The following is a 13,618-nucleotide window of genomic DNA, read 5'->3' on the forward strand; positions in this document are numbered from 1 at the left end:
AGTAGGGTAAGTGTTGGATAGTATAGGGGTAACAATTACTATTCTAACTCCAGGGGGTGCAACAGTAGGGTAAGTGTTGGATAGTATAGGGGTAAAAATTACTATTCTAACTCCAGGGGGTGCAACAGTAGGGTAAGTGTTGGATAGTATAGGGGTAAAAATTACTATTCTAACTCCAGGGGGTGCAACAGTAGGGTAAGTGTTGGATAGTATAGGGGTAAAAATTACTATTCTAACTCCAGGGGGTGCAACAGTAAGGTAAGTGTTGGATAGTATAGGGGTAAAAATTACTATTCTAACTCCAGGGGGTGCAACAGTAGGGTAAGTGTTGGATAGTATAGGGGTAAAAATTACTATTCTAACTCCAGGGGGTGCAACAGTAGGGTAAGTGTTGGATAGTATAGGGGTAAAAATTACTATTCTAACTCCAGGGGGTGCATCAGTAGGGTAAGTGTTGGATAGTATAGGGGTAAAAATTACTATTCTAACTCCAGGGGGTGCAACAGTAGGGTAAGTGTTGGATAGTATAGGGGTAAAAATTACTATTCTAACTCCAGGGGGTGCAACAGTAGGGTAAGTGTTGGATAGTATAGGGGTAAAAATTACTATTCTAACTCCAGGGGGTGCATCAGTAGGGTAAGTGTTGGATAGTATAGGGGTAAAAATTACTATTCTAACTCCAGGGGGTGCAACAGTAGGGTAAGTGTTGGATAGTGTAGTGTAATATTATGCGTTGTAATGGTATGCGTTGTAATGGTAGTATGCGTTGTAATGGAATGCGTTGTAAATGTAGTTTTTAAAAATGCGTTGTAGTGTCATGCGTTGTAATGTCATGCGTTGTAATGGATTATGCGTTGTAAAAAATGCGTTGTAACGGTAGTGCGTTGTAAAGGTGGTTCCCCTAAAAGGGAGGACTGTGGAAATTTAGCTTGTAACTGAACATTATCTGCGCCATCTTGCCTCTCCCCAGCGCCACGCACAGCGAACGCACGGCCGCCATTTTAGGCACCCCACTCTCTCCCCGCTCATTGTCGATCGCCAGCGCGTTCCCCTGGCGCTGCAAGCATCCCCCGCGCGCCGGCCACCCCCGCTCTCTCATACACGGGCCATAAACCCTCTCTTTCTGCGGGACCCTGCCATGGAATCACACCCCGTGCCTGACCAACACCTCCTTTCATCCCATACATGGTCATACATCCTTCCTGATAACCCCCATCCTCCGCGCCCGATTGTCCGAACCGATCCCAGGCCATCACCTAGCCCTACAGATACAGTCTATTGCCCCTACTGTAAGGAAAACACCCCACATCAAAGGGATTACAGCAGATCAAAGCCCCTACCCCCTGAGACCCGACCGGTTGCACACACCCACGGGAATTGGCGGAATGTCCAGCTGTGTGATAGCCATCTCCTACTGTGGGAGGGGTGGGGACTCCCACTAAAGATATGTGTGGGAACGAGTTCGAAGTGGGGATTCCGAGGAAGTTCTTTCTTGTATCAAGACAATCTCAAGAATGTGCCATGTGTGATAAACCTGCAATAAAGTCATAAACCTGTGTATAAGAGGCCAGGCCTCAGAGATTCAGTTAGAGCACCTTGTGACGATACCTTGCTGTCTGATCTGATGTGTTCTGCTCCGACGGAATAAAAACTTTGTTTCCTGCCTTCCAGTCTCCGGCGCCTGCCTCTTTCATTGGTAAATTATCGAATGGTATGAGAGGCGATTACCGCCAGGCAATACTTGAAAGGTTATCGACTGAAACTGCCGCTACCATTTAACAGTGACAGTGAGAGGGCTTCAGCGTGTTATGTATGAACTGTGACATTGAGGGCCCCTTCCGTGTGTTACATACAGACTGTGACACTGAGAAGGCCTTCAGTGTATTATATTCAGGTTGTGACAGTGAGAGGACCTTAAGTGTGTTATATACAGACTGTGACAGATAGAGAGCCTTCAGTGTGTTATGTACAGGTTGTGACAGTGAGAAGGCCATCAGTGTGTTATGTGCAGACTGTGCCAGTGCCTTCAGTGTGTTATGTGCAGACTGTGACAGTGAGAGGGCCTCAGCGTATTATATACACACTGTGACAGAGAGCCTTCTTTTATGTTTTGAGAGTAAATGGAATTGTTAAATTGTATATTTCTACATTTATTTAACTGACAAACATGCACTCATACTTTGATGCCTGTCGCATTTTAGCAAATTAAGCAGCCAAATACAGCAAAACACTATACCCACATTTGAATATTAACATTACATATTAACATATGTTGTATTTAAGGGAATCTCACACTGTTTTTAAATCCCCATGCTGTCTATCTGCTTAGCAGTTGGTCTGGAATTCATGAGGGACAATGAGTTTCACTAACAAGAAACACAATTTTCTGTATTTTTCCGCTTTTAAAAATAAATACAAACTGGAATATATTGTTTTCGGGCAGTATTTATCTGTAAAAATGAGTAAAAATGAAAAACTGTCAGCTTTCATTATATTGTGCGTCTTCAAAATGAGTTCCATGTGAACTCATGTTACAAGTTTACACTTCAGTGTTTTATGTGCAGACTATGCCAGTGAAAGTGCTTCAGCCTGTTATATGCTGTGTGTGGCTCCAATGTTATACACAGACTGTGACAGTGCATTAGTGCATGGTATACTCACTGGGACAGTGAGTGTTTCGTCGTGTTAAAACAGGCTGAGACAGTGACAGTGCATTACTGTTAGATAAACTGACCGAGAAAGAGCGCTTCAGTACGTTATATTATAGGTTCATCGTGTTATATTATAGTGACAGTGAGAATGCTTTAGTGTGTTACATATATACTGTGACAGTGCTTCGGGGTGTCATATACAGACTTTGACATGCTTCAGTGTGTTATCAACAGAGCTTGACAGAGAAAGTGCTTTAGTGTGTTATGTACAGACTATGACAGCGACAGTGCTTTACTGTATAATGTACAGACTGGCAGTGAGAGGGCCTTCAGTGCGGTATCTACAGACTGTGACAGCGAGAGTGTCATCTGTGTGTTATGTACAGGCTGAGATAGTGAAAGCAACATCACAAAATAAAAAAAGATGGCTGTGGAGTGTTGAAACTTTTCATTCAAACACTTAGCCCCAGTCAAACATCTGGGTTTAATCCATCGTTATTTTGATTGCCATCCTAGTTTGGACCCAGTTATAGTCAATCAGTCTAAACTCTGCTCCCTGCGGGAACAGCCAGCCCAAAATGCCAAGCCAGGTCATCCCTGGACCGGAAACAAACATCCTGGGACCGGTTTTGGGGAATCATCCCTCATCAGCGAGGCTAGCTTGAATCCAGTGGTGCAGCGAGCAAGAGACCTATGTCTGGACATACCCTTAAGACCTGGGATAGCAGTTCGGGCTGGACCAGGGTCAAGACTGTTTTGCATATAGCTTGGTCCAAATTGGGGTGGCGTGTTGAGCAAAAGAACGATGGATTAAACCTAAATCTCTTGGTTGTGGGTGAGTGCTTGAGATGTTTCTGCACTCTGTCCATCATCTTGTTGTGTTTGCCCTAAGAGGCCATTGGTATGCTGACCCACTGGATTCAAGCTAGCCTGGCTGATGAGGGGGAATGCCTCAAAACCGGTCCCACTTCTCTCCCTGTCCACTGCCCCTTAAGCCCACTCATGCCCTGCTTCTCATATAATGCATTTTACCATGCTATGCCGGCATGATTGTTGGCACTTTTGAACCTCTAAAACCCCCCCTCCCAAGTCTTACTGACCGAGCTACGCACCTCTTTAGTATTAATGACACGGGTTGAAGGCGAGGATGCTTTGGTGCAAGGTATGACTCGATGCTCCCCAGTGTAAGATGTGAGACTTCCATGTTACCTATAGTGACTGTGTAATTGTACGTGTCTTACATTGCCGGATGCACAAAGTGTGATGGCCAAGGTCTGCCAGTGTGAAGATACAGGGGCATATTTATGAGCCCTTGCATCACTTTTGCGCCGCTGGTGCGTCACTTTATGCGGCGCACCAGCGGTGTAAAAAATGTGCCTTTTTGCATCATATTTACAAAGGGACACATCTAGGTAGATGTGTCACTTTGTAAACCCCTGCGCCACATTATACCTGCACCAGGTATAATGTATGCAGGGGGGGGCGTTCCGACACAAGAAAGGGTCGTAGAAGTGATGCAAATGCTTCAATATCTTACGCCTGCCTCATGGCAGGCGTAAGACTAACGCAGGCACATTTCACATGGGACTTGCCCATGTGTAATGACCCATTGCTGGAATTGCGTCACTTTTGTGACACACTCCAGCAATGCGTCATTTTTGCGCCTACAGACATGTTCGAAATACTGACGTATCCGTAATTCCTTGCGATATGATGCGTCATACTGTAAATATGACGCATCATTGGTGTCACAAGGAGGGCGCAGTGAAAAGCGAAGCATCGCTGTTTTCTTGCAGAGATGCGTCACTTTTCATAAATGAGGCCCAGTCTTTAAGTGGCACGTGGTGGATACATCAGCCATGGACGGAGCAATCAGTGCGCAGTTCCACCACAGTCTAGAGGCCCAAGAAGCCCTCTGAACCCCAATTAGTGCTGCATTTTATAACAGCTGTCAGGGAGCCCATGTCCCCATTAATACGACTCAGACAACAGCGAGTGACTCAATGTTGGATAAATTGAAGGTGTAACAGTGAAAGTATAGTGATCGGAAAGTTATTGACTCCGTGACAGGTAGCGTGCTCCAGTGTTGAAACCCTGGCTTAAAGACCAGACTGCCAGGGATAGCCACACTGATTGTGCAAGTGTGAGAGTGCTAGTGTTACACACACTGGCAGTGCAAGCAAGGAATGCAGACACCTTATTTTTATATTTTATATTTTTTATGTTTTTTTTAACTTTATATTCAAAATATTATACTTCTAAAAATCATTCTACAGCAATAAATCACATTGTCGAGGTATCTGCCTTCCACCCCATCACCAATACTTGCAGAAATGACTACGTCTCAGAGCAAGCACCAGGTACTGTCAGTAACACACATTTGTTGAAACCCTAACAGAGGGAATGACCCAAATTCACTCTACCACTTAAGTTTGTTTCAGAACTCCTTTCAAAATGGCGTCCCCCGACTCCTGCCTGAAGGTTTCCTTCCAAAATAGCCATGCCATCTTCCAGCTCAATGCTTCATTCAGGATGTCGCTCCCCCAAAGTCTCCTTCAAAATGTCCATCTGTCCATCTATAATACATTTTGCTGTACCATATTGAAAGGTCCCTTTTAAAAATATGTAGGCACTCAGTAATGTGGTTGGTAGAATCTTGGCACTGCCTCTATTTGAAACAGCTGCCAATGTCCCTCCCTGAAAAATCCCCCCAAAACAGGCTGCCCCACCTGCCTTCCTGAAGCTTCCAATAATATGTCCAACAGTCCCTTCCCAAAGGCTCTTCGTTTTCCGCCCCATGTTTTCTTCACAATGACCGCGGAGAGACGCCATCTTATGTTGTCTTTCAGACGAATACTTATTGCTACACCCGTCTTTTTGCTTCAGGTTACTTAAAGATTGTCCGCCATGTGGTGCCACGACCTATATATTTGCTAGTCGGCCATTGACCCCCATCTTTTTATATGCCACATCCCCTAGTGCAATGATTTTCATCCCTTCTTGGAAAGCACTTCAAAGGAATCTAGTCATTCAATCCTGGTTTAAAGCTTCTTCTTGTTGGGTGCTTTGGTGTCAATGTAGATCCCATGTCCTCTAAGATTTGACGTGGGGTCTGCTCAGTCGGTGATTGTAGGGTAACTGCTGCTGTTGGTAGTAATTGTAAGGCTTCGCAAAGGCGTAGTGCGGAGCAGATGCATAATTGTACCCATCTCCTTTCCAGGTGCCAGAGTACTCCATAGCCGAGTAATTTTGGTACATGTCCATGGCCGGCTGATAGACTTGACTCTGCTGTGGGCTCTCTCCCTGTTGTCTGGCAGCCCTGTCTTCTGGTAGTATCTGGTTTGCGTATGAGACTCCGGTATAGGTTTGGTAGGGATGGCTGGCAACTCGCTGAACAGTTCCAACGGGCTGATGTGCCTTATACCCTTGGGGGAGATGTTGTGGGACATCGCTTCCAACACCGGGCCAGGATCCACCCTGGAATAAGAAAAAAGTCATGAACTACAAGCAGACAGCAGAAAAAGAATGCACACCACACCCAGGCTTAGTACCACAGGGCCATGCCAGCCCTGGGTCAGCATTGCTGACCCTTGATAACCCATGTTAGCTTTGACCACCTGTGTCATGTGCAACACTAACTCGCTCATCCTGGGAGTTGAGCTGTTTTGGGTGCTAGTGAATACATCTGTGAGGAATAAGCTACCCCAGTAACTGTGGAGTGGTATGAATCAGTGAATCTGGTGATTGATGGTGGTGTGAACTATCTCTTGTATAGTTGGCCAATGACAAGGGATGGCTTGTGGTTTGTACTGGAGAGTGATAAATGGGGGAAATGCTAACTGTACTGGGAAATAATACATTGTAGAACACATGGAAAAACAAAATAATATAAACACATTACAGGGAACCCAAATAATTGACCTTGAAAACAACTTGGGTAAAAATAGAAGCAACCTTAAATGCGTGTGTAAAAATGAGTATTCATTTACTAAAAACATGAATAAAATAAAATAAATAAAGGTGCCATGGCAAATGCCACTGGTTTAGCATATTTTATTGTTAAAAAGGTATGTAGGTAGAGGGAAGCAAGTGATGGTAGAGTGGCTACTCCCACTGCAAAAAATGGAAAAGAGAGAAACACATGGGAAGAGGTGGGAGGGCTAAAAGAATTGGAGAAGAGACTGAAGGTTCAGGGGTCCTCCTGTAACAGCAATAAAAAAATAAGCATTTGCAATGCAATAGGTCTCACATTTGCGAGAGTTTAAGCTATTGGGATTGTAAATGGCAATGCTTTTTATTTAACCGTTTTGATAATTAACACATAAATAAAAGTCATCGTCATATTCAATGCCAATAGCTCAAATTCTTGAAAATGCGAGACCTATTTAATTTCAAATAAGCGGCTGCCATTGTCCCAGCTGCTCGGAAAGTGAAAGCGAGCATGGCGCACTTAATGCTGCAGGACAGCAAGTCATGTCTGCAGTAGGGGAAACTCATTAAAGAAAATAGTGCTTACAGACTAAATAAGACATACCGTGTACCAACAGAGGTAAAAGGGACAGTCGTCATAGGCCGGTTACAAATGAAGACAAGGCGGTACCAAGGAGGGACTCAACTAATCAGAAGCCAGCATTTACGAAGGACATTGACACAAGCCAGTGTCTAATATGGGTGGAGAGTGGATGGGGTTTCAAGTCTATATTCGAATACAGCATGCCTCGCAGAGCAGCGCATGCGCTGCCCAGGCTCGACCTAACAAGTGTCAGCCTGTGGCAGGACATAGAAAGGGCTGGGGTAGTAGAAAATGATGTTCGCAGCTCTTGTACACAGGCAACTGACTTTTAAGATCAATGGCATTTCCATGTGCAAAAAAAAAAATTTGAAAAAAATAATGTCTATGCATTGGTTTCTACCAAATGGTAATTTTGCCACCATCTTGAAAATGTCTATTTCACAGTTTAGATGACACAGTTTAGGTGACACAGGGAAGAGGTGTGGCGCCGTGGCCAGGGCAACTGACTCCGGAATCTGGGGATCACGGTGCGATCCTCGGCGCTGGTGGCAGATTAGCCCAGCACCATGTGACTCTGGGCAATAGCTTGCTTAATCTTCCCGACGGCCCCCAGTGCCTAGAGACCCTTACGGGTGATTGTTCGCGCTTTACAAATGTGGATTATTACAAATGTGGATTATTACATGGTTTACCAGGACTGCTATTATCTGAATCTTTTTTGCTATAAAATTACTTGCAACTATTACATTACATGTGGCAATTAATGGAGGGAGTGAGACACTAATTGCGCTGTGAGGATCGATAAACACGGGGATTTATGGAGGAGCGTGATGTGGGTGAGATGCTGAATGTATTTGGGGATCAAATACCTTGTGGCTTCTGTAAGGAATGAGTTGTGACTACTATAGAGGACAGGTGAGCTTAAAAATGAGGCTGGGGTGAGCTACTACTGTATCTGGATCAATGTCCATGGGGATTGAAGGGGCAAATTACTATTCCTAGGGGACGGGGGAACTTCTAGGGAGGGATAGCTGCAGATGGGAGCATCTAACTAGTCAATTAATATGAACATTGAAGGCTGCATACCACTCATATTGAGGATTGAGAACCATTGGCATTTATAGAGTGGTGAGCCGCTAATTATACTGCGGGAGCCATGACCCAAGGATTGATGGAGGGCTCGGCCACCTATTTTATTGTGGGATCTCGGAGTTGGCGATTAACGGAGTGGTGGCCTACCTACTGAACTTGTGAACTCGGTGATTGCAAATTACCGGATTGGGGATTGATAACCTTACAGATTCTTACAAAGACAAACTGCTAACTATGGGGTTGATGGTTGCTCGTTGGCGAGTGGTGGGTGGGTTGAATTCTTTGCATTGTGGTCCAATGTTCCAGGTGGTCAAAGCTGTTGTTCAGGCTTCAGACGGATTAGCTTTCAATTAAAGGATCCAGACCGTAAATTATTGACATTGTGGAGGTGGAGCTGCTTAATCAGAAGAGGGCTGGCAGATAGCTGTAAAGTCAGACTGCTGGTCAGAATGATAGGGAGACAGATAGATGCATAGGTGACTGATGGTTAGGATAACAGGGGGATAGATGCATGTGACTGCTGGTCAGAATGATAAGTATATAGATAGATGCAAAGGTGACTGCTGGTTGGAATGATAGGGAGACAGATAGATGCATAGGTGACTGCTAGTCAGAATGATAGGGATATAGATAGATGCATAGGTGACTGCTGGTTGGAATAATAGGGAGACAGATAGATGCATAGGTGACTGCTAGTCAGAATGATAGGGATATAGATAGATGCATAGGTGACTGATGGTTAGGATAATAGGGGGCTAGATAGATGCATAGGTGACTTCTAGTCAGAATGATAAGTATATAGATAGATGCATAGGCGACTGCTGGTTGGAATGATAGGGATATAGATAGATGCATAGGTGACTGATGGTTAGGATACTTGGGGGATAGATGCATGTGACTGCTAGTCAGAATGAAAGGGATAGATAGATGCATAGGTGACTGCTGGTTAAAATGTATTAACCCTAGTCGAAAATAAATATTGGGTGGTGTAGCTAACCTTGGTCGACCTTACCTGCGGTAGCCAGTAGGCCTTGTCCATCCACATAGTCTCCTTCTGGCATCTCTTAAACTTCATCCTCCGGTTCTGGAACCACGTCTTCACCTGGTGAGTGAAGCAGGAGACTGTTTACCATCACGGCTTTGCTATATCCCTGCAGCTCATCCTACAACTAAGCACACGCCTTCTAATGTGCCAGGACTAAAGTCAGTAGATAAAATTGAGACTGATAAAGAACTGCTAACTCTATTGGAGAATAATAATTTTTATTGTAAAGCCATTGAAAACTAAAATAATGGAAACTGATTACAGAGAAATCGAATATGTGAAATTGATAAAGTGCTAAACTATTTACCAAGTTATTTTATCTGGTTAAAAACTGGATATAGGTTGTACGTTTTGTCGGGTGGAGATTGTGTAAGATCTAGTTTCTACACTCTATATTTGAGTCTATCTTTTGCAAAAGTTGTTTTTGAAATCCAAGGGGCATATTATCAACGGCCAGTGATAATTATTGCTGGCCATGCTTAGCGATACATTTCTTAAAGCAGGGTATCTCTGGAATTTATCGCCCTGGTAGCGCGTTATTAACAACGCGTTTCTCCAGGGCGATAAAAATTCCAGAGATAGCTAGGTTATCACCGTTTTGCAGGGTACATCGCTGGTTTTCCAGCGATGTTCCCTGCAAAACTGCGATAACCTTGCTGATACGACCCTGTGGTTGTATCAGCATAATCCACCCTCTATGTCAAACATAGGTAAATCAGGATTTTAGCAGACGTTAGATTTTGGCGAAAACTGACGTGCTAAAATCCTGTGGGCTGCCTTGTAAATATCGCGATGTGAACATCAGTGATATTTGCAAGGTAGTCCATCCGGGCTACGCCCAGTGGCGCCCACTTTGCATCTCATTAGAGATGCAAAGGGAGGCGCTGGGAAAAGGGTGCTAACATGCTATTATGCATGTCTGCACCCGCTTGTAAATAGGGCGATAGTTTTATCTCCGCTTTTTTGGCTTTTTAAGCCAAATAAGCAGAGATAAAGCCCTTGTAAATATGCCCCCAAGTTTTCACTTGTATCCTCTGGAAGGATTGAGTTGTATCGCGCACTGTGCGGTCCTTCATCTACTTCTGACATGTGCCTGCAGTGTCTTATTAGTGTCATGCACTAAATGCATGCACTAAGTCCCAGATTTATCAAGGGTTGGTGTCATCCTTGCCTTTGTCATGCAAGGGGACGCATGGTGACGCAAAACCTAGAATATGATTTACCCAGCTACGCGCGGCCTCCTGCACAAATGCAATCCTGCCTGCATCGCACAATGGTGCCTGCGCTGGCGCTAGGCTGCAGGAATACGCTAGCACAGGCAGGGGGCAGGAATGTGTCATATCTTGATAGATATGGAGCGTTCCTGCCCTCGCCCTTTGTATTGCATTACAAATTGATAAATATGGCCCTAAGTGTTCTGAGCCGGCAGTCGAGGGTGGGGGTGAATTACTCATGGTGGTGTTTAGGTCTCACCTGACCCAGCGCATGCGCTGGTCTGGCGAGACTTATTAAGAGGGCTCCAAAAAATGCTACCAGGCCAGCCTAGAGCTACAGTGCATGTGCGCGGGCGCGCGCGCCGCGCTTGACCGCGATTACTTTCACTTTCGCGGCCGCACGGCCGCTTGGCATAGCCAATAGGTCTCGCTTTTGGGACCTTATAATTATTTAGTTATGCAACACTTATATGGTCCCAAAGGCGAGACCGATTGGATATGCCAAGGCTTGTTTACTACGTAACTTGTGAATAACCTCCGGAGCGGAGCATAGCATCAGGCCCCAGCCGTGATTCCTGCCCCAAACCCCCCTCGCCCTTCCCTTCCGCGGACTCTCCTCCGTACCTGTTTGCAGGTGAGGCAGAGCGAGGCCGCCACCTCCCGGGTCTGCACGGGGCTCAGGTAGTGCTGGGCCTGGAAGCACTGGTTCAGGGCGATCAGCTGCTCCGGCGTGAAGCACGTCCGCGCCTTTGCTTTCTTCTTCGGACTCTTCGCGTCGTCCAAGGCCCACGGTGCCGGGGGCTCCGCCTCGGGGCTCGTGGCCGAGTCCGGCGGAGCGTACAGGCTGGTCTGGGGGGTGGAGGAAGCGTAGGGCTGGACTGAGACAAAAAGGAGAAACTGGGTTAGATCAATAAGTAGATTCTCTCACTCTGGCGTGTGTAATGGCCTGCTTATCACAGTAATGTATTTATTTCTGTAAATGCCAGTGCCCCGACGATGAAGGCGCTTTTCAGTGCCATTATTTTGGGTAATAGAAACGCCTATAATTTAAAGCTCTCAGAAATGGCAGACATGCGCCATGAAGCGCTATGTTAAAAATGTTATTGGTATTTTTTAGGGCTATATCACTATGTAACGTTTGGCAGCGTGACATTTCGGTGGTTGTTATTAAATATTGAATGATGTGTGCGTCAGTGGGTGAGAAAACATGTGCTGCCCAGTGAGTTAGATTCAGCGTTATAGTTCCATATATCAGCACCTATTTACAAGCCCCTTGCGCCACCCGTAAGTTACTTTTCCCACGTCAAAAATGACGCAACAGTGGCGCAAGCGGCTTGTAAACAAGCCCCGTCGTGTATACTTTAAAAGAAGCACCGATTGTATCAAGTTTACCAGTCTGTGTCTAGCGCCCGGGCAATCGTGGTGGTCTTTGCTGCTCTCTGCTGGGCATATTAAGAACTTCAACCATCGTTGTCATCTCTTACCTGTAGAAGCGAACAAGGGGTGTAGTAGCAAAGGATGAAGGCGTGCGGATCATACAAAAGAGAAATGGAGAAGAAATGGATTCTCCCGAGCCCTAAGCAAAATGTGGCGACAGAGGGCACCTTTTGGATACAAATAGAAAGCGCTCTAGAATAAGAGGCCGGTCATGAGGCGTCACTTTTCTTACAATTCACTTGCTAGCGATCAGCTTTATCGCTTCGCAGCGCTATAGATATGGAACGTTAATGGGTCTAGTTAATATAGCATCGTGCAATGGCTCACTAGCCACGAGCAGACGTGCATGGCAGTAAAACGACGGACTAACGGGGTCCTTTTAGCGACTACTGTTATGTAGAGGAACATGAAAATCGGACACATTTTTCCTGCTAGTCTGGAAATTGTGTAAGATGAAACGCAGGGCCTGTGCCGTGTCAAACGGAGCCTGTGACTTAAAGGTTATTAAGTCAAGTGCAGGTAACTTCTTCTCATAACCCCCGATAATTAAAACACAGGTTCGCCCCGATACACGTCCCGGTCATATTATTGTAAGGGTAGCGGCAATAAAAGTGCACACCTTTTATTCCCACAACAACAAGAGCGCAATGGAGTTTAATCCAGTGGAAAATATGGGCACTGTGAGGGCAAAGGAATGAACCCGCTTCAGAGATGATGCTCATGCCGAGGAATTAAAGTCAAAAGATTCATGCGACACAGGACCAGCTCCTAGAAGCGATTCCGTGTTAGATACACGCTATACAGCACATTTACGTCACTTCCCTGGAAGAGATGACGCTCGGTTCCACAAAGAATCGCCAGTCTGCAGTAGTACCACGCCCCACACTCCGAAGTGTCCCTCTAAATACAGCGGTTCTTGTTTTTACGCGGACGCGAGTAGTAGGCACTTAAAAGTTACGTCGTGATGTCGTTTCTCGAGGCAGCATTTGGCGCTTTTGTAAGCGAATTAAATCAAGAGATATACAAATATGAACCGGTGAATTGTATGTATGGATTAGTTTATTATTATAGTGGGTACACGCCTAAGTAAACCGACGAGTGAAAAGGTAGGTATAGGCATGTGCGTTGCGTAGTTAAATAAATGCTCACCGAGCAATGATTCTATTGCACGCCACAATGCAAGAGATATATATATATCTGTAAACACATCGCCAATGTATACAGCAACCCGTTCTCATCTCACCTTGCTGGGCTGGGTTGTCCTTCTCGGGGCCCGGCGCAGAGGGCGGCCCCTCGGCCCAGGTGCTGAGGGGGGTGCTGGCCCTCAGCGGGTAGGGCTGGTATCCGTTCACCGTCAGGTGAGTGTTCATTCCGGGGGCGGGCATGGGTGAGGGCCTTCCGGGAGAGCTCTGAGACGGGGGGGAGGGCTGCCCGCTGGAGATATGACCCCCCTGAGGCCTGGCCGCTTTTATAGCTTGGGCTGTGCCCCACTACGGGGGGTGGAATGGGGGGAAGGGCAACGCGTGGGGGCAGCCAGGTAAGAAGAGGGGAGGGGCCAGAAAAGCTGCTTTATCGTTACCACGTAATGAAAACATGAGATTTATTTGAAGAGAAAAAACATTTTATACAAACAGTGAAAATCCTCCAGGGGTCCGATAGTCCGGAC

The 13,618-nt window shown here is 45.8% G+C and overlaps 1 protein-coding gene across 1 annotated transcript; it reads right to left on the reverse strand.

Annotated features, from left to right (window-relative positions):
- Window positions 1-4,923: 4,923 nt before the first annotated feature.
- Window positions 4,924-13,368, reverse strand: LOC146812804 (uncharacterized). The gene is made up of 4 exons (XM_085614623.1): window positions 13,196-13,368; window positions 11,140-11,393; window positions 9,269-9,358; window positions 4,924-6,128 (listed from the first exon to the last, which is right to left on the reverse strand). Exons 1-4 carry the CDS (start codon window positions 13,335-13,337, stop codon window positions 5,745-5,747), a joined length of 870 nt encoding a protein of 289 aa, XP_085470749.1. The 5' UTR covers window positions 13,338-13,368; the 3' UTR covers window positions 4,924-5,744.
- Between the last annotated feature and the right edge of the window lie 250 nt (window positions 13,369-13,618).

The sequence above is a fragment of the Triturus cristatus genome, chromosome 7 (assembly GCF_964204655.1).
Source record: "Triturus cristatus chromosome 7, aTriCri1.1, whole genome shotgun sequence".
Taxonomy (NCBI): domain Eukaryota; kingdom Metazoa; phylum Chordata; class Amphibia; order Caudata; family Salamandridae; genus Triturus; species Triturus cristatus.